Below are 22108 nucleotides of genomic sequence, written 5' to 3' on the forward strand. Positions count from 1 at the left end.
TGACGAACTATGCAGGCGGCCGCATAGCTTTTTGAAGAATGTCATCTCAATGCATCTGCCCCCAAGCATGTTGTTTGATTAGCTTTTTAAACAGCAAAAAGTATATATCCAGCTTGAAATGTATCTTTGAACTCAACCAACCACTCTGTTTCTGGGCTTTGATTATTTGATCATTTGTATGCCAAATTTATTTAATAACACGCACATCATTCATTATGTATCACTGAGGTAGTACTGTGGATGACAGAAGAATAACAAAATCAGTGCGTATGCCGGTTTTAAAGATCACATCCCATCTTTATGTGTGGATATGCTAATGTATGCTAACACACAAACACACATGCACAGATGATATGCTAACAAATGCTAACAACATGCAACATCGTGACAGAAAGGGTACAGCTAGTTCACACAGACAGACACTTGATGATCATAGATAAAATGCCAAACGTCATTGAGTGTGTTCATTTGATTTGCTACATAAAGCAATGTGCTATAATCGGTAGAAAATAAAATGTATTTTTATTAAATTAAATTGTAATGTTTAAAAAAAATAATAATGTCAAAATTAACTTCTGTATTATTGAAAGGGCGGCACGGTGGGCGAACTGGTTAGCTCACTAAGGACCGGGGTTCAAATCCCGGCTCCACCTGTGTGGAGTTTGCATGCGTGGGTTTTCTCCGGGTATCTGGTTTCTTCCCACATCCCAAAACATGTGTGGTAGGTTAATTGAAGACTCTAAATTGCCTGTCGGTGTGAATGTGAGTACGAATGGTTGTTTGTTTCTATGTGCCCTGTAAAAATACAACCCCAATTCCAATGAAGTTGGGACGTTGTGTTATTGTTTTTAGCAAGTAATTATTAACTTAGAATTTTATGGCTGCAACAAGTTCCAAAAATGCTGGGACAGGTGGCAAAAAAGACTGAGAAAGTTGAGGAATGCTCACCAAACACCTATTTGGAACATCCCACAGGTGAACAGGCTAATTGGGAACAGGTGGGTGCCATGATTGCATCAAAAACCGACATCAATGTGTAAAGGATATCACCACATGGGCTCAGGAACACTTCAGAAAACAAATGTCAGTAAATACAGTTCGGCGCTACATCCGTAAGTGCAAATTGAAACTCTACTATGCAAAGCAAAATACATTTATCAACAACACCCAGAAACGCCGCCGGCTTCTCTGGGCCCGAGCTCATCTAAGATGGACTGATGAAAAGTGGAAAAGTTTTCTGTGGTCCGACGAGTCCACATTTCAAATAGTCTTTGGAAATTGTGGACGTCGTGTCCTCCGGGCCAAAAAGGAAGAAAACCATCCGGACTGTTATGGACGCAAAGTTCAAAAGCCAGCATCTGTGATGGTATGGGGCTGTGTTAGTGCCAATGGCATGGGTAACTCACACATCTGTGATGGCACCATTAATGCTGCAAGGTACATACAGGTGTAGCATTTATTGGGGGACATCAAATTGTGCGTAATTTAGAAGAAAACGATGAGTTGGAAGTCACTTCCGGGTTATCGTAATTTTAAATTACAGCGTTATATATCAAGATATTTGATAGATATGAGGGGCACCACGTCATATTTTTACAAGTTTAACTTGAGGCGAAATTACGACAAACCTTTATAATCAGTCTCTTATCTGAAGGTGGCTACATTTCAGGAACTTTGAGTTCTAGACTTTCTAGAGGTTTCGTTCCGAACCCAAACATAATCAATGCACGTGGTAAATTTTATAGAAAATGTAATAATAAAAAAGGGTTTCTACAGGCTAAAACGCAGACAAACACAAAACAAACAAGATATCTACGAACATTGGCGAAGGAAGGAATTTGTGACGTGAGATGAGCAGAATGGGCATGTAGTGAATGCGTATAGCTGAGGACTATTGGTCTCGTTAATATAAACCCAAATATGCACTAATCCGTACTTTTAGTAGACCGCAATGTTGGACTTACGTGTCTGGAACACTTTTGAGGCAGGCGAGTCAGGCTCCCGAGTGTTCGGCCGGGCCGGTCCACACCGGGAACAGGTGGATTTGACGGGAGGGAGGAATGAAAAAACAGGAGGAGCCGGAGGCCAACGAGTTCTCAGGCAGGAGGTCTCTCGGGTGTGGTTCGGAGCGGGCGTGTTGCGTCCGCCTCCGTTCCCTCAGACTGAGTTCAGGCCCCCAAGCAGGGTGGCTCAGAGCGCTTGCAGGAAGCGCTGCAGCCGGGGATCGTCCGATGTGTCCTTGGGTGAGGTGAGCGTCCTGCCTGGCGCGGTCATCGGCGAGTTGGTCGGAGTGACCAAAAAGACTTGTGCACCAAGACTCCTTCATGTAAAGTTCTTAAAATATTGACTCCCAGTCGAGTCACCGACTGTCATATGAACCCCTGTCTGTAGTGTTGTTCCGTCGCCCGTGGGTGTCGCTGTTGCCTGTTCCAACTCCCTATTAGCAGCTCTCAGCAGGGTGGAGGCGTCGCTGCGGGTCCAATCCTTCGACTGGCGGGAAGTTAATTAACTTAGCATTCTGGGGTTAACCCAGCATCCGTGGGTCTCCGCTTTGAAGTCTCAGGCAGACGTGATTCACTTAGCGTCGGCATGGCAAAGCAAATGTCTGTGTCTTGTTGAAGATCGTTTATTGTGTTAATCCGTTTGGAGTCTGTGTGTGACTGGAGTTACAGTCTACCTCGGCGGGGAGCGGCGGTAGTGCGAGGCTGGGGTGCCGGGTGGCATCTTTTGTACCTAACTTACACAAAGTTAGCCACGTCTTCTGTGAAGACACATTAATGCTGAAAGGTACATACAGGTTTTGGAGAAACATGCTGCCATCCAAGCAACGTCTTTTCGTTGTAGACCCCTGCTTATTTTAGCAAGACAATGCTAAACCACATGCTGCACGTGTTACAACTGCGCGGCTTTGTAGTAAAAGACTGCGGGTACTAGACTGGCCTGCCTGCAGTCCAGACCTGTCTCCCATTGAAAATGTCTGGGGCATTATGAAGCGTAAAATACGACATCGGAGACCTCGGCCTGTTGAACAGCTGAAACTGTACATCAAGCAAGAATGGGAAAGAATTCCACCTACAAAGCTTTAACAATTAGTGTCCTAGTTCCCGAACGTTTATTGAATGTTGTTAAAAGAAAAGGTGATGTAACACAGTGGTAAACATGACCCTTTCCCAGCTTTTTTGGAACATGTTGCAGCCATATGTTTTAATCTATAAACCCATCCAGCCGTCTATTTTCTCTACCACTTACACTCACTAGAGTCACAGGCGTGCTGGACCCTATCCCATCTATCTTCAGGCGAGAGGTGGGGTACACCCTGAACTGGTCGCAGCCAAACAAACAACCATTATTGCATTTTTCTTAGTATTTTAAGGAATTTTTTAAATCATTAAAATGGTAAATAGACTGCACTTATATGGCGCTTTATCTACACCATCACAGTGCCCAAAGTGCTTTACAAAGCCTCACATTCACCCACTCTCACACACATTCATACACCATGGGTGACTGCTGCCATGCAAGGCGCTGCCAGGCCCACTACGAGCAAATTAGGGTTCAGTGTCTTGCCCAAGGACACTTTGACATGCAGACAGTCGTAGCCGGGATTCGAACCATGACCCTTCGGTCGCTGGAAGACCCGCTCGACCTACTGAGCCACAGCTGCCCATTATTGTAGTAGTACAATGAAATCGTTTTTTGTTACTTCATTTTGTTAGTTTTCAAAAAAAATCTAATAATAAAAAAGCAATGCACTTTAATTTATAGACATTTGATTTTTATTTGATCCTAAAAATTATCAGCAGAAAATTTTATTTATTGATTTTTCAATCTAAGAAAATTGTTGGACAATGTACTTTTGGGGGCATTTTTACTTATTTTAATACACCATCAATACATAACTCAGGAAATTATTCTTCCTTTTTTCTTTAGAATTTTAGTAGTTACATTTTGTACATTTTGTAGTTCAAAATATTTTGAGAAGACCAATTTTTGTTTATTTGGCGACATCAAGGTCAATGATGCACTCAAAGACTTGGACTTCAGGACCTGGGAGCTTGAGAAATCTGTAGCTTTTAATTGTCTTTGAACATTTTTGAAAGGAATGAAAGAGATGAATGGCTTGGTTGTCCCGGCAGACGGAGGGATCGTCATTCCTGCAGATGGGAGCGTCTCTGGAGCAGCAGATCCTCTGCATGTTCAAGGTACGTGGTTCGAGCATCATGTCAACCACCAAAAGAGGAATTAAGGGATTTGTTCCGCCAAATGGTCAAACCCGATGTCTTTAATCGGACGATTTAGTTGTGATTAATGACATACGCAGCTGTCCGGACAATTGACGAGAGGAGTCCGGATTTAAATTGTGATTGTCTCTCACCGTCAAATTGGGGATAAAAAACTATGAAACAACCTGTGCTTTTTGTCACCTACTGCAAATACCCAGCTGCTACACATTAGCTCAGTATCAAGCACAGGTAAACAAATTACCTCAAAATCATTTCATGGGTGTCATTTTCTCATTTTTCCTTTCTCAGTTTTCTTTTCTCATTTTCTCCTCAAAAGTGACTCGTCCCATTGAAAGCATAAATCGTTTTTCTGTGATGCTAAGCTAAGCTAACTCGGATTTCGTCCCCAAATTTCGGTAGTGCAGTCACCCCACAACCATAATTTTTTGTTTTTTTTGTTTTATGTGTATCAGTGGTGGCGGCGTGGTGGACGACTGGTTAGAGCGTCAGCCTCACAGTTCTTAGGACTGGGGTTCAATCCCCGGCCTCGAATGTGTGGAGTTTGCATGTTCTCCCCGTGCCTGCGTGGTTTTTCTCCGGGCACTCCAGTTTCCTCTCACATCCCAAAATCATGCATTAATTGGAGACTCTAAATTGCCCGTAGGTGTGACTGTGAGTGCGAATGGTTGTTTGTTTGTATGTGCCCTGCGATGGGCTGGCAACCAGTTCAGGGTGTAACCCGCCTCCTGCCCGATGATAGCTGGGATAGGCTCCAGCACGCCCGCGACCCTAGTGAGGGTCACATGTTTTGTTTTGAAGATTTTCTCTATTTGAATGTCAACTTGTTCCAGTCAAAGCATGGGTCGGTTGCCTGTCACGCTAAGCTAGGCTAATTTGCTGTCGGCTAAACATAAAAACAAAGTTGTTAGCAGTGCATGAATATACATCGTGTCATAATGCAGTCGAACAAGTCGTAGTCTTAGCAAGTAAGTCGTAGCTTAAAGTTTAGATTTTTAGTTTTTAAAGTTTTTGTGATAGCACTTGAGATTGCAACGTGGTCCAAAAACCGAGTCTTATTCAATTTTGATGAAGTTATGACATTCTCTTTATCCTAACTTTGGCTACTAGATCATGGAGGAGTACGACTGGGGTCAGTTTGCCATCATCACCAGCCTGCTGCCGGGGTACGACACCTTCGTGGACATCGTTCAGTCGTACACAGACACATCCTACTTCATGTGGGACCTCCAGGACGTCCTGACCATGGAGATGTCTGTCGGGGCTAACGATGTGAGGACCAGGCGGATTCTGCAGCAGGTATGATGACAAGAATGTATATTTTATGTACTGTATATAGCTGGACGTCAGGCAACGGCATTATCAATGTCTGAACGTCATCGATACTGTACCTTCTGTATCCCACTCTCCAGGCATGGACCAATCAACCAACGGTTAATCCAATTGTTACATTAGTGAAACAGTCCAGTTTGGATTGAACGTAAAACGATTGGTCTTGCCTTGGCATGGAGTGGATGTGCTAAAGTTGTGGTTGTGGTTTTACCATCTCGGGCACTGGTCACTCACGAGTTGACTTCAGGAAACCGAGTCTGGGAAACAGTTGGTAGAGTGACTTGAGACACGCTACTTGAACATTGTATGGAAAAAATTAATGCGGGTTTATGCAACTGCAGCTCGGTACTAGATCACCAGCAAATACTCATTTAAAGCAGTGCTAGAAGAGTTTGGATGTACAGTAACAACATTGTACATTACACTACATTTCAATGGACACAACAACAGTATGTATTCCTTGTATTACCAAATATTTTGAATGGTATTTTTCCAGTGGATATTTGTGTTTTTATTCTATTGTTTTTCCATTGAATGTTTTCTTTTATTAAATGTGTTTTATGAATAAATGGAGACAATACCAAAGGAAATTGCCATCAATATCATATAATTTTAAGAAAAAATACTATATCGGGATACATATTGTTATCATGATATAAAATTGTAATGTAGCACAGCACTATGCAGAATTTTTTTTCGTGTTATATCATGTGTATACAGTATAATGGCATTAATGATATTATACATCATTTGTATTACTGTATTTCATTCCCTCACTCAATGAAAATCAATAAGAAAATCCATCCAAGGATTCAGATCGCTAAGCCGTTTTGCTATAGAATCGGAATCGCTAAACTCTAGTCAATTCCCATGCCTAATCGGGAGTGATTCAGAACACAGCCCTGGTGTTTTTCCCAGTGTTCATTACAGTAAAATATAAAATATTGACATGTCCCTACAACTTCCCGCCAACTTCAAGCGTGCCTTACCCTCAGGTGGACTCCCAGGTGCTGCTGGTATACTGCTCTTTCGAGGAGGCGCACTTCCTGTTCCGCCAGGCATTCGAGGTGGGCCTGGTGGGGCCGGGCTACATCTGGATCCTGCCCAGCTCGGCTGTGGGCAACCCCGAGGTGCCGCCACCTGCCAGCTTCCCCGTGGGCGTCATCGGCGTCATCACAGAACAGTGGGGCAAGAGCTTGCGGCAGCGGGTGCGCGAGGGCGTCGCCATCGTGGCCAAGGGCGCAGAGAGCTTCAGGAAGCAGCGTGGCTTCATCCCCGAGGGACACGGCGACTGCAGCAAGCCCGCCAAGCACTCCGGCAACAACACGCTCTTCAGGTACACTTTGCAATTTCGCCCATATCAATCATCACCCAAGGTTATTTTTGTACTTCCCGGTTCCGAGTAACTCGAGACAAGGAGAAGAGGAGAGCCCCATTACTTTTTGGGGGGTTTCACGAGAGGCAAGTATAAACCTTTTTTGGTGGCGTCAATTACTTGCATATTTTTGCTGTTGGCGGCATGGCTCGTTTCCTGAGTAAATTACTTACGAAATTAAATTGGAATTTTTAAAGTGGAACTAAACCCTAGATATCAAAACTCCCCTAATAATATAAAAATGATGCCCCTGTAGGCGAGTAGATGCAGTGTTTTAAATGTCTTTAGAATAAATACTAGACAAATAAAGAATATATGCACATTTATAATATAGCAGGAAGTTTTGACATCTAGGGTTGAGTTCCCGTTTAAAAATGTGGCCCTTAAGCCAGTTTCAAAACATGAGATGTGGTAGGAAAATCTGTTGTGACTGTGAGTAGACGGACAAAAAAAAGTCTCAAGAACCCCTGCTGTAAAATGCATGTGAAGTCAGCCATTTTGATCTAAAGGGCCATTATTTTGAACAGTTTAGGGTAATTTTGGACAGTTTCGAGTCATTTTTACCATTTCCGGGGATCCCTTACTGACAAATTCATCCTCGAGATTTCATCCGATTGCTACAAAATTGGAACCGACGAATGGACCATGCTAATTTGTGAACTACTCGAGTTTTTGTTATTGCGTGTGGGTGAAGCATGGTGAAGTTTGATGACCAAACTTGACCAAACCAGCTTGAACACTTTTTCTTTTTCTAACTCATTAATATTTCTTTGTTTTTGTTTTTGTTTTGTTTGATAAAACTTTGACTCAAGAGTCATTCTGTACCTCTTGCCTGTGGCCTAACATGCAAATTAACCTTGATTTATTATACAGAAGCAAATCTTTCATTGCCGTATCATGTCATACGTACACCGTTTAACAAACAGCGGAAATTGCCCCAGTCGGAAAAACACTGCCGGCCTCCTATTATCCCCTAATGAGTTATTCGGCATTAGATTGAAGCCTCCTGGGGGAGCTGCAGGTTTAATTAGAAAGTGATGATTGCGAGCTTACAAATGAATATGCAAATTCCCTCGTACGATGTAGTAAAAGTTTCTTGATTGGAAACAAGGCCCTCTTCCATTTTTTTTCCCCGCACCGTGACTTTTTGCAGGCACATGATGAACGTGACGTGGGAAAGGAGAGACCTGTCGTTCAACAACCGGGGCTTTCTCTCAAACCCCTCTATGGTTGTCATCGCCCTAGACCGAGAGAGAGTGTGGGACAAGGTATGTGTGAGACAGAAAAGTATGTTTCTTCTCATAAATCTTGCAATTTTCTGACAAGACATTATCTCTCCAGATGGCTGGCTACACTAATGTGCACTTTAACTGACTACCAGAGAAAAAAAATATTATCCCATCATCATTTTTTTTTTAAGTCCCCAAACTTTGTGAGGTAATTAGAATACTCAAAACATTTTTGGGGAACAAAACAAAGTTTTTAATACAGTGGACATTGAAACACCATACATGTGAAACTAAACCTAGATGGCAATCAGTTAGTCCCCAAAGAAAATACCAAAAAGGTGAACATAAGAATGAGCTTAACATTAGCCTCACTGTCCATCATCACTTCTGTTTTGTTGTTCTTTGTTATACTTATTTAGTATGACACTTTAAAAAGTAAAGAAACACAAAGGAATACCTTGCATCTTTGTGACATTATGTTCAGGAGGGCTTCGTCTGACTGCAATCTCTGATGCCTCGCTTCCTTTCTTTTTGTAGGGCTTATCTCCTATTATCTTGTACTCATTGTGAATTGTCACGGCGGACTTGAGGAGGTTGACCGTTGTAAAGAACGCGTATGTAAATGGAGTTTGACTTGTATAGAGCTTTTCTACCTTCAAGGTACTCAAAGCGCTTTAACACCGTCTCCTCATTCACCTACTGATGACTCAGCATTGGGACCAATCGGGGGTTTGGAACCTTGCTCAAGAACACTTGGACATGGTCACAGGGGCCGAGGATCGAACATACAACCTTTGGGTTGGGAGATGACCACTCTACCACTTGAGCCAGGCCGCCCCCGAACATTAACATTAGCCTCTCAAGTACAGTATATTAATGTTGGTTTCCTGTTGTGGTATTGTTGCACACACAATAACATCACATAACGTGCAAGGTCTACTGAAAATCCCCGCAGCGTAAGACTTAATTTCAGCTGCACTTGAAATAGTTTATTTCCGCTTTGGAGGCAGTCTAATTCATCAATGCCACCGATTTCAACTAGCTGCTAGAGTGTGTATGAACATGTTCCGCATGTGTGGGTTAAGTCATTTCCTCCTTTTTGTTCATGACTTCAGTGTGACAATTTTATCATCGGCCTTGAGGGGCAGAAATGTTTTCGCTCCCTGTGTTCTGGCCGGCAACACGACAAATTCACACACCTGTGCCTACTTGCAGGTTCAAATTGAGCAAGCTTTGGTCGGGTTACTCCTTCAGTCATCAATCATCAAGACCCAGCGGTGATTTTGCATTTGGGGCGAATGGGGTATTGCCCAACCAGTTTCAGCAGTGGGTACATTCTTCTCAGATTTTTAGGGCAGAAATGATCATAACCCACATGTTTTGTTCTGCCTCCTAGCAAACTAATATTTAGCCAGCATTAGTCGGGTTACTCATTTTGCCTCTGTCAATCACCAGACGACGCTTTGTTGTGCCGCCGCCCAACGATGTGTCTTGGACATTGTTGTGTGGGGCACAATGATTTCTGCCCCTCACGTCCAATGTAAAAAAACTGTTATTTTGCATTGAGTACAAAGTTGTAAAATAGTTCTTCTTCCCGACTCTGTCCTTTCTTTGCTGTGTGGAGAACCAGTGCCCTATGCCCCAAATTTTCAAGGCAACTACATAATGAACATGACAACGTTCCTATTAGATTTAATGGGCAGAAAAGATTGTCTGCGATTGGCTGGCAACCGGTTCATGGTGTACCCCGCCTCCCGCCCGAAGATAGCTGGGATAGGCTCCAGCAGCCCGCGACCCTAGTGAGGAGAAGCAGTAAAAGAAAATGGATGGATGGATGGAAATGATTGTGCCGCATGCAACAAATGACCATGAACAATAACCACCTTAAAACCCACTAATACATCGCTCCCCTCCCTCAGGTGGGAACTTACGGCCGGGGTATCCTGCAGGTGCGTTACCCCGTGTGGCCGCGCTACGGCAACTTCCTGGAGCACGTGATGGACAATCGCCACCTGACCGTGGCCACGCTGGAGGAGCACCCCTTCGTTGTGGTGGAGAATGTGGACCCCGGCACAGGCACGTGCGTCCGCAACACCGTGCCGTGTAGGCGCCAGTCAAATCACTCCGAGAGGTACGTTCTTTTCTGTAACCATGTCACCAGGAAGTGAGATGAGATGATGTTTTGTTTGTTTGCAAGGTCAAGAGCGAGCAGTCGAGCTCACTTGTTTGTTTCACTGATCAAAAAGCTCGCGAGCCGAATCTAAATTTGGCAATTTTATGCAAATGGCATGCACAGAGCTCTCATTTGGAGATCTTCTGCCTTTTTGGAGTCAGTATGCCAGACATTTTTGTGTAACCATTCTATATACTGTAGGTAGCTGTACTGGATACAAATGGATGTACGGGTGCTTGTCTTTAATAGCAGTAAAGCTGTAACCAACAAAATGGAAACTGTGTGGAACTGAGTGACATATTTTTCTTTTTTTTCCTGAGGGTTTACTAAACTAAATGTAACTGTGGCAAGTTGTGTGGATGTTTGAGAGCTGGGCGGAGCATGAGGGGAGGTAAGGAGCTGATTTTCCGGACGACACCAGATGAAAGAAATGCAGAAAAAAGATGTTAAAATGCCAAAATATATATACATGTGTGCTTTTTAGTCCCGGTATTTTTGACTGTGGGCAATAAAAGCCTAATCCAAATGCAGCAGTTTTAATTTTGCAAGGCAAATGGGGTTTGGCCCACTGGATTCAACGGGTGGAACTGTTATTTTATTTTTTGTTCTTGGTGCTGTGTGGAGCAGTGGATTGGATGTGGCTTTGAGGAGCCGATGATGATGCCCCACGTAGCAGAATTGATTAAATTATTCTTCCTGGTGTCCTGTTGCTAGCCGGAATATGTGGGGTACAAAAACCTCTGCGCTTCAAATCCAATCAGAAAATTTTAGATTTTTGCATGATGGGCAAATTTAGTATTGCCCGACCGGATCCAGCATATGCCCTGTTATTTTTCATATAGTGCAAAGTTGTGATTGTAATGTACGTATATTTGTGTGTTGGGCTGGGACTTCGTGTTCCGACCAACTCTCTCTCTCCATGCTTTCCTACGAAGGGCAGCGACACCCTGTTCCACCAGTTTCCAAAGAAACATCTTGACTAACATATGAGCATTTTCTTATCAGATTTTTATGTCAGAAATGATTATTCCTCTCTGTATAAAACTATAGACCAGAAAGAGGAATTTCATATCTTTAATCCGGTTGATCATTTTGCTTCCATACATCATCGAACCGGATTTTGCATTCGAGACAATTGGGGTATTGCCCCACGGGCTCTAACAGATGGCATTGTTATTTTAGGACAGGTAGACTACTTCATCGATTATGAATAATTTGTTAAGTCAATTATAAAGCTTTCAGTGCACAGTAGATGCTCTTTCTGCCTGATTTGAAAAAAAAACCAAAAACAGAATGCTAATGCTGCTACATTTGTAATCGCTGCTGCTGCTGCTGTATGTTAAGTAATGCTCTGTGAAAATGTACACTTGTTTTGAGGCCTACGGTGGTTTGGTCATCACCGTCATCCACATGCCCTCCTTTTAGCTGCTGCCCTGACATCCCATAATATGCTTTTTGTGTTGCGGTGTGGCCATTTTGCAAGGATCACCCACGAGGCTGTTTCAATCCTCCCAGGACTTTTACTCGACTGTACGTGTGCTGCTTTGTGTGCGCGTGTGCGTGTGTGTGTGAGTGTGTCTGCCTTAGCATGTATAATGACGCCAGGTGGTCCAAGCTACCCACCACAATTAATTGATGCAGCGATTGTCAGAGCTGCTGCCAACATCTCAAACAAACACGCGAGGGCCAATTTACCACTTGTTTTTTTCCCCATTATATATATATTTTTTAAACATTTAATAAATTAGTCACTTGAACACTCACCGCCGTCCATTCTCAGGGTTAATGTGATTAGATTGGACGAGGAAATGCTTTAGAAACGCCTTTCCAAGATGTGTGGCAGGTTCATTTTCGACCGCCACTGTGCCACTGTACTTTCTATTCTTGTCAAACATTTTTGCTATTTCTAACAAGATGTGTATAATTTTTATCCTAAAAAAATCATAAAAAATCATAAATCAATCAATGATATATTTTTTTTCATTTTATTTTTATTGTATCTTTTATAATGGGCAGAAAATATATACTCATACATGTATTTTATGTACTATATTTTTAAAAAAAGAAAATTTAAAACATACAATATTAATTTAAAAAAAGACAAATAAATAATTAATTAATACACTAAATTGAGTGATTTATTGCTCTCATTAAATTAAACTGCTGCTAAAGAAATCCATGAACAATAATTGTACAAAGAAAGACCCACGAACACTCACTCCTCACCACCATCAATACTGTTACGCCAGCTCTACCCACACTGTCTACTAAATTATTTTTATTTAATGTCCGCCCTCTTGCTAATAAATCATTTATAAGTCACAATTTTACTATGAATAATAGCATACAATTCTTTATCATCACTGTGTCCTGGCAAATAGAAGACGACTGTTCGCTCCTTATTGACTCATCCCCTTTATCCTACTTGTTTTTTTCACAAGCCTCGAATTACTGGCTATTGTGATGGCCTCACTGTACTTCACAGACATTAACTTTTGCTTTTTAGTTTCCATCCGTCCATCCATCCATTTTCTTCCACTTATCCGAGGTCGGGTTGCGGGGGCAGTAGCTTTAGCAGGGACGCCCAGACTTCCCTCTCCCCAGCCACTTCATCCAGCTCTTCCGGAGGGATCCTGAGGCGTTCCCAGGCCAGCCGAAAGACATGGTCTCTCCAGCGTGTCCTGGATCGTCCCCAGCGTTTCCTCCCGGTGGGACGTGCCAGGAACACCTCACCAGGGAGGCGTCCGGGAGGCATCCGAATCAGATGCCCCAGCCCCCTCATCTGGCTCCTCTCGATGTGGAGGAGCAGCGGCTCTACTCTGAGCTCCTCCCGGATGACCGAGCTTCTCACCCTTTATAGTTTCACTTAGTATTTTTTCCACTTAGTTTCCTCTTGGTTTGATCATTAGAGCCAAAAGTACCCTTTTATGTGTGGCTATCTGAAGGCCTCCAAAAATGGTGTCATCTTTCAGACAATACTTTTACAAGCTTTTTTCTGTCCTCTTAACCAAATATATTTTAGTCTTGGAGATTTCAATATCCATATTTGCTGCCCTCCTTGTAGCGCCACTCTGTTCGCAGCCATGTTGTTTGTGCAAGCAGTGCACGTCAGCGATGACGTGTTTGAACCGCGGGTGCTGCTAAAGAAATCGATTAATAAAAATAATAATAATAATTGCGCAGACAAATAACCTAACATGAATTGCTGAAATTGATTAATTGCCAATCCCTACCATAATTGTCATAAATGTAAGCTTGTCAAGGCTATACTACTGTTAAAAGTAGCTTTGACAGAACAGTTCACGGCACCAGTTGATAGTTTTAACGGTTTCTGGATAGACATTCTTGACTACTTAGCTTCACTTCACTATATTAAAAAAAAAACAACACACACACACACACACATCATTTACACCTTAGCTTACTGACAACATAAAGATTTTAAAGCAACTGAAAGGCAGTGAAATAAGGACAGAAGCATCACATCACTTGCTACCTGAAAACACCTTATATACTCATACCAATGCAAGAAATATATTTTTCTTACAACTCATTAGTATCAACTGTCATAATACCAGAATCCTGTTCAGCATGATTAAAATCAGCAATTGGTCTCCCACCAGTGAAGTCAGTTGAGATTTCATCTGAGAAATGTGAATGTTTTTTGTAAATGGGATCCTCGAGATTCGCCAACAGCTTATTACTGATATTAATGAACCTAACTTCGAAAGTGGCCCATGGTCTTCCCAGTGAAAAATAGTCAGTGAAATATTTCTTGTATCTGTGGAACGCACTGTAGCACTTTTCTTTCCACCTGCCTGTCTGATAATTTTCCCCACTGGTTCTTGAAAGCTGTGATTCAGACGGTTGGACTGGATAAAAAGAAACTCTGTCTTTATCCATCAGTTTTAAGCAAATTTAGACCCATCTCAAAGCTACCCCTCTTCTGTTTTTGTTGTTGTTGTTGTTTTTGTGAAAAATAGTGTACACTCAATTAATTTCCTCCTTTTTTGAGAAATTTCAACCTATATTCCACTCGAAAAACAGTAGAGTCGCCACTGGTCGGAGTCTCAAATTACCTCCTCGCTGCTGAATCTGGGCTGTGCTCATTTTTTACTCTCCTTTACGTCAGCTCAGCCATCGACCACAACATCCTTATCAGCCATCTGAAGTACTGTACAATGCTGGTGTCAGTGATGTGATCCTGGGCTGTTTTAAATCTTACCTTTCTAGTTAGGTGAAGCCTTCTCCTCCCTTGCTCCCCTCTTGTGGGGTTCCCCCAGGGGTCGGCTTTATTTCCCCTTTAATAAGGCATCTTAATGCTTTCCATTGAAGAGATTTTCCGGAGAGATGGTATTGACTTAAACGGTTTTGCAGACGAAACACAACTCTCTGAAACCGGATGGACAATCTAGATACTTCTCACATATTAACTTGCCTACCCGAGACACGGATATTGTCTTTCTAAAAACTCTTGCAAGGAGGCTCGAAACTTAGGTGTCATTTTTTACTCTGACCTCTCCTGGACTCCTAGGTGACCAAGGTAATTGCTCAATTAAAAAAAATTCACCCAATTCAAACCCTTCCTCTGTCCATCAGACCTGGAAAACATCATCCATAGCTTCATTTCATCTTGATTAGACTACTGCAATGCACTGCAAGCCGGTATTTGCAGAAGAAACATAAAAATGGACCTTGTCTAAGAATAAAGGGAAATGACATGTGACATATAAGGGTTTCTATTCCCCTCAGCATCATCGGCCACTCAGAGTCTTACACCAAGCTCTGCTGCAAAGGCTTCTGCATCGACATCCTGAAGAAGCTCTCCCGCACCATCAAATTCTCCTATGACCTCTACCTGGTCACCAACGGCAAGCACGGCAAGCTGGTGCGTGGCACTTGGAACGGAATGATCGGCGAGGTAAGCGGTCCCATACAAGAGAGGCGTCAAAGAAAGACAGGGGAAAGTTTTCCAATGACTCCTAAAGTTGAATGTTCCACGAACAATAACATTTGCTGCAGTTTTCTCTAGTGTTTTTGCGCTTTCACCTTCGGGCGAAACAATCGTTTGCATCTTTAAATTCGCTTCCAGTCACAAGTTACTGTCGAGAGCAGACTCAAAAGCTGCCATTCTGGGAGCTTTTGGATTCTTTGAAGTGACAAAACAACTTTTTGACCGTTGTTGAAAAGTGTTTATCAGCCAGTTTTAACAAGGAATGATGAACTTTTATAAGCATTTTATGTATAATTATAATAAAAAGTAAATATAAAAACAAAAGTAAAAATATTAAAGTAATAGACAGGCCCTCGCACCTGCTACTATGGACTAATATTTCATGTCAAGTGGTGAAACACATGTCAAGTGGTGAAACACATAAAACCTGCAATGCAATGATAAATGGGGCCTCGCGCTATTTTTTCAAGGCAAATCCTTAAAAGATCATAAAAATTTGATACCATGGTCCGACCACATTAGAAGGCGTAAGCTTTGCAATTTAGTATTGCCCATCTGTCAAGATTACCTGTTTCCGATTGGGGCTCATTGAGGCAAAGTCCCTTATAGGAGTTTGTCAAAATATGAACCCTGGAATTCGCCCAAGATGGCTACATCCGACCAAAATGTCTGTCTTCCTGTTCTGCTTCGGGCATGGGTCCTTCAGACCTTTTCATGCGTCCTGTCATGACAGAGATATCCATCCAATTTTGGTAAAGCTGACGTGGGGGATGTTTCCAGTGAGTGAACATATTCGATTCATTAAGACATTGACCAAGAGATATTTATTAACATCATTCATCTTTGTGCAGCTATTCAAGTTGTAAATGTTGTTGAGCCCAAAATAAGACATCTTAATGTCAGACATAGCGAAGGCTTTCACCGTTTGAGACCGAACCAATCGATAATAAAATCCTAATGTATGCATTATGTGATGTGTTCCTCCTCGCTATTAGCACTGAAAGGCTTCTAACAGACACCTGCCTCGTCTCTTTGATGGACTCTAAAGTGGGTCAGTGGTGTGACAGCGTGACACACACACACACACACACACACACACACACGCATATGGGCCGCATCAAACAGCTGCATGTGAGAGCCATGCGGAGCGAGCAGGTGTTTTTCAAGAGGAGCCTTGCATGTGCACCTGTTCCTAATCTGTATTTATGTGTGTGTGTGTGTGTGTGTGTCGGTGTAATGATTGACATTTACATACAGTAGACTGACCAATAAAGATTAAGCGAGGTAACCAACCAATAACCGGTGCTGTGTGTACTGATTGATATGCTGATTGACCCATGACGAGTATGCGCTAAACGTGTCTTTCCAGGTTGTGTACAGACGTGCAGACATGGCCATCGGCTCGCTCACCATCAACGAGGAGCGATCGGAGATCATCGATTTCTCCGTGCCGTTCGTGGAGACGGGAATCAGCGTCATGGTCGCTCGCAGCAACGGCACCGTCTCCCCGTCCGCCTTTCTCGGTGAGGACGTCGACGGCTCCTCCCACTTTCTCCAGGGATGGCCTACTTTTTTAAAACTGCCTCCCTCCGCTGCCTCCCCAGGAAAACTTTCTATTAAGCTTTCATCCCACCGCTAGCTGGAGCCTTCAACTAAATCCCCCAATTCCCGCCCCCAAACAACAAATTGTGGTACAGATTCTTGCCTGCTGACACTTATCTCCTCCCACAGAGCCATACAGTCCGGCCGTGTGGGTCATGATGTTCGTCATGTGCTTGACGGTGGTGGCCGTGACTGTGTTCGTGTTCGAGTATTTCAGTCCGGTCGGTTACAACCGCAGCCTGGTGAGCGCTAAAGGTGAGTTTTGGGTAATAAAACAAACAAACAAAAAATCTAATCCAGCCGATCTCCGTCTGCATGCCCGAGTCCATGTGTCGGTTTCCCAAGCTGCAGCTAATCAATCCCAGCATGCACTTCTGACAGAGTGTGCCCGGTTCCACGGATCTGAAAGGTCACTTTCTCGTTTTTTTTAATTAGTGTGCTAATCGAAGGTAAGATGGATGACGACTGCGGCTCCCACTCAGCTTGTGGTGTGATGGAAAGTGTGAGACGACGTTTTCCGTCGGAACTTTGCAACCGAAAGAGTGAAGACGTCGGACGTTTTGTCTTGCATGGAGTGTGTCCTAATTGGGCTAAATCGTAACGCAATCGAGATCACTTGTATCGTAATTGCAGTGTATCGTCTCGTATCGTATCAAAATTTGAGTGACTCACATTGCAGTTGGGGTGAATAGTATTGCACGGCATCGTAAACTCATGGATGAATTTTTGGCTTAGGTGGGGATCTGCACTTTTAAATTTCTTGAGTCACCCTGCATTTCTTCCATCGTGGTGTGCAGCTCCGGGCGGCCCGACCTTCACCATCGGCAAATCAGTGTGGCTCCTATGGGGCATCGTGTTCAACAACTCAGTGCCCATCGAAAACCCCAAGGGCACCACCAGCAAGATCATGGTGCTGATCTGGGCCTTCTTCGCTGTCATTTTCCTGGCCTCGTACACCGCCAACCTGGCCGCTTTCATGATCCAGGAGCAGTATATCGACACCGTGTCGGGACTCTCCGACAAGAAGGTGAGCGCTTCTCGGAGGCCTTTAAGACGTCCGGGCATCAGCGGGGAGCCCGACGGCTTCCTGGTGCGAATCAATGTTTGACTTTGATCAAAGTGTGGACTTTTGTGAGCAGTGTTTGTCCATCAATATTCCAGCCCTGTGTGCTCATATTCCTCATCTTGCTTCATGAAAAACACAAACATTGCTAAATGTCACAAGTGGTCAATAAGGAAACACCTTTGTTTCTCATAAGCACGGTTTTGATTACCACCACTGTGCTAGCCGCTTACGTCACAAGGTCAATTACTTATTTTGTCAGTTAGCTTTTTTTTTTCCCCCCAATTAATCAAATTAATTATTAAGTTGGTTTCTTTGCTGGTTAGTTAGTTAGTTTGTTTGTTAGTTCGTTTATTATTTAGCGAGTTGTTTTGTTACTTTTTTAGTTAGTTTATTTAGTTAGTTGATTAGATTTTTTTAGCTTCTTTGCTCATTACCTTGTTTGTCTATCCGTCAATCAGTCTGAGTTGGTTAGTTGTTCGTCCATTATTAAGTTTGTCTGAGTCAGTCTCGTTGCCGGGGGGCTGTTCAGCATTGATGCCGGCGTTTTCCTACTTCCTCCACTTGCGAACCATGGATTCGTTGATCTTGAATTCTCTCGCGTCTGCTCGATTCCCATGTTCCTCCGCGAAACTGATAGCTTGCAGTTTAAACTGTGCTTCGTAAGCGTGTCTCTTCGTAGGTGACATTTTCGGGGGTCCTTAGCAAAACCGATGTTGTTTTGCACAATGCACAACCCGGCACTATATACCTACTGGGTGCGTGCCTTTAGCGTCCTGTTTCACGCGCACCCTTCCCTCTTTACGTGCACATGCTGTACTCAGTCACGTCCGCATTCCTCTATATAAGCAGCGTGTCGGCAGGAAATGCTCCCAGTCAGTCAAGTGCAGCGCTCATCAAAGTCACACAACAACATTTACAGATGCGCCGCATTATAAGGCGCCCCGGCCATTTTGGAGAAAATGTAAGAGTTTTAAGTCCGCCTTATGGTCGGGAAAATACGGTAATTAAATACCAGTTGCTTTTAGAAATTTCCATGATTACAATTTTAGATATATTTGAAAAACAGCCCCAAAAGCATGGCTTTATTTATTTATTTATTTATTTATTTATTTCCATATCGCTTCTTCCTTCTAGAGCTGACACTGGTGATTGAATGTCTTTGGTCATGTGCTATTCTGCTGTAGTCTCAAACATGATTTATTTTTCCAAATATGAACCTTGACGCGCCACCTTTTGGTGCAATCGATTAGTTTATCTGAGTAACAAGTCATCTTCCCAACACTGTTAAAACATATGATCATTGGTTTATTTGTTCGCATTTTTCATTTACTCATTTGTTTATTTCGCGCAGGAGTTAGCCAGTTATTGTGTCAAGTAGCTGTTTGTTCCCTCATACATTATTTGGTTTGTTTGTTAGTTCAGTTAGTTTTTAAATGCTATCATTTGTTTGTTTGTTTGCTCGTATGTTTTTTTTTTTTTTTTTTTTGTAGTTCATTTGTATGTGCGTTGATTGGTATATTTGTGAGTTTGTAGTTTTGTTCTCCCAGCAAGATAGGATTGTTTAGGGATTATCTGCGCTCTGTACAACCTTTTGTGGCCATGCAGTCCCGTGAGGCCTAAGCAACAAAGCGACACGTTTTGGCGGTTGTGGAATCTTGTGGCTGATTCGATGGTGAAGAAAATATGCCTCTAAAATTGGATTTAAGTGAGAAGTGCCTCCTCCTCCCCTCCTCTTCACCTCCATTCTTCCTCAGAGTCCTCACTTCACCCCTTCCTCATTTACATGTCTTTTTACTACTCAAGCATTCCTTATTCTTTTTCCTCCTCTCCCTCCTTTCAGTCCCTCTCGTCTCCTCTCCTCCTTTTTCTTCCTCTCATCCCGTCATCACGTCTCTTTGGTCTCCCTGCAGTTCCAGAAGCCTCACGAGCATTACCCCCCCTTCCGCTTCGGGACGGTCCCGAACGGCAGCACGGAGCGGAACATCCGCAGCAACTATCCCGACATGCACACACACATGATGAAGTACAACCAAAAGGGGGTGGAAGAGGCGCTCACCAGCCTAAAAACCGGGTACGGTCTTTGTGTTTTTTTTTGTCCTGTATCACACAAAAGACTTATTTTTAACTCGCCCTCTTGCCACTTCACAACTGAACATTTGATGACACTTTTTTTTTTAGAATTGCATATTTCGGGAATGCGGTGGATGTATTTTTAGATTAAGAAAATCACTTCTCATCCTTCATTTGTATTTCAAAGTGCTGTTTATGTTTTTTGGGTGGAGGAGAGTGAGGGCCAATGACCTATATTTGACAGAGTAAAAAGACAGATTGATGTCACGGTCAATGTTCTCAAGAAAATTTTGTGGGAGATAGTACAAAAAAGTCTTGCAGTGTGGATTTATCACTGCATACAAAAAAATGGCAGATTAATTAAAAAAATGTGTTTTTTCATTATTTCAAAGCATTTTGGGGTACAATAGTTTCAGTTAGTTAGTTAGTTTGCCAATTAATTTGTCATTTTTTATTTAGTTGGTTGGTTGGTTACACAGTTGGGTGATTCGTTAGTTCATTTGCTAGTTTGATTATTCCTTAATTAATATTGTCACATGATTTCAAAGCATTTCAGGTTACAACCCATTATTAAATTTATTAAATCCTTCAACTGTTATGAAAGCATGTGTATATATTCCAACTACTTTTCAGACAAAGACTGTTTTGCCCAGAAACAACTCTTTGAACAAGCAAAGAAGGCAAACAAGGTTTGTTGTACTTGCAGAAAGCTGGACGCGTTCATCTACGACGCGGCCGTGCTCAACTACATGGCGGGCAAGGACGAAGGCTGCAAGCTGGTGACCATCGGGAGCGGCAAAGTGTTCGCCACCACCGGCTACGGCATTGCCCTGCAGAAGGACTCGCGCTGGAAGAGGCTCATCGACCTGGCGCTGCTGCAGTTCCTCGGCGACGGTGGGCGAGCTTACATAACGCCTTTGTGTCAAGTGTGTAGGGGAGAAGTGGACTCCTGCCTTGCTTTGTTTGTGCTCTAGAGGCAAATGTCAAAGTCTTGTCAGTGGGTTTGTTCCCTCAAAGGACACTTGTACAGCTTGGGAACAAGCAAGTTTCATCTCCACTGAGGCAGACATGATACTGTATGACATACTGCCGGCGATACCCTACATTCATGCTGAAGCTACTATACGATTATTTCCAATTACAATATGATCTAATACAAATTACTCCAATTACGTGACAATTAATTCCAATTATGATGATACGAAACGATTACAATACAATATGCTTCAAGTCACTCTAATTCAGACCCAAAAGGTACAGGAGCCTGATACGATTCACTCCAGTTACAATACAATACGCTTTAATTCACTCCATTTATAATATGAGATGTTTCAATTCACACCAATTATGATAACAATACAATTCACTCCAATTACGTTATGATATGATTTAGTCTAATTGCGATATATGATACGCTTCAGTTCACTCCAATTACGATACGCTTCATTTCACTGTAATTATGATGCGGTTTTAGACGATTGTTTCCCAGTTGTGATCTGTTACAATTCACTCCAATTACCAAAAGATAAAATTCTTTTCAATTGTGATAAATTATGTTTAACTTCAATAATTATATCTGCTTAGTATCATTACAATTATGATAAGATACCCTTCAATTCACCCAATTACAATCCATACAATATGATTCACACCAATTGCGATGCAATACGATACAAATCGTTCCAGTTACAATATGATTCACTCATACGATAAAATACAATTTACTCCAATTGTGATAATATTCATTACAGTTACAAAATGATACAACACAATTTGAATCTAAGCATGATATAAATAACTGTGATTACACTGCCTTTTTTCTTGAGCAATAGTGCAGTTCCTCAGAATCTGTAGCTCTACATCCGCCACAGTGGAGTATGAGAATATGAAAAAATGAAAGTTTCTTAACACAAATCTCTGGCCAGAAATGTAGCGGTTGCAATGACGCTTAAAGCAACGCATTGTGATCTCAAAATATATGAGAATGCATTGATGTACTGTAGATCTTTTTTTCCTCACATTCCGCTCCTAACCACAGAAAAGAACAGATATGGGTGCTTAAAGTA

General features: G+C 42.5%; 1 protein-coding gene across 1 annotated transcript in view; it reads left to right on the forward strand.

Moving 5' to 3' along the window:
• The window catches only part of LOC133469423 (glutamate receptor ionotropic, NMDA 2C-like), a 54826-nt gene that overhangs the window by 25523 nt on the left and 7195 nt on the right, over positions 1-22108 (forward strand). Inside the window, exons 5-15 of the mRNA XM_061756459.1 lie at positions 4137-4202; positions 5352-5540; positions 6569-6909; positions 8102-8216; positions 10097-10308; positions 15103-15271; positions 16674-16827; positions 17036-17161; positions 17704-17933; positions 19883-20043; positions 20749-20936. Coding sequence (XP_061612443.1) covers positions 4137-4202; positions 5352-5540; positions 6569-6909; positions 8102-8216; positions 10097-10308; positions 15103-15271; positions 16674-16827; positions 17036-17161; positions 17704-17933; positions 19883-20043; positions 20749-20936 — 1951 coding nt within the window. The remainder of the gene's footprint in view (positions 1-4136; positions 4203-5351; positions 5541-6568; positions 6910-8101; positions 8217-10096; positions 10309-15102; positions 15272-16673; positions 16828-17035; positions 17162-17703; positions 17934-19882; positions 20044-20748; positions 20937-22108) is intronic.

This window comes from Phyllopteryx taeniolatus, chromosome 19 (assembly GCF_024500385.1).
Source record: "Phyllopteryx taeniolatus isolate TA_2022b chromosome 19, UOR_Ptae_1.2, whole genome shotgun sequence".
Lineage (NCBI taxonomy): Eukaryota > Metazoa > Chordata > Actinopteri > Syngnathiformes > Syngnathidae > Phyllopteryx > Phyllopteryx taeniolatus.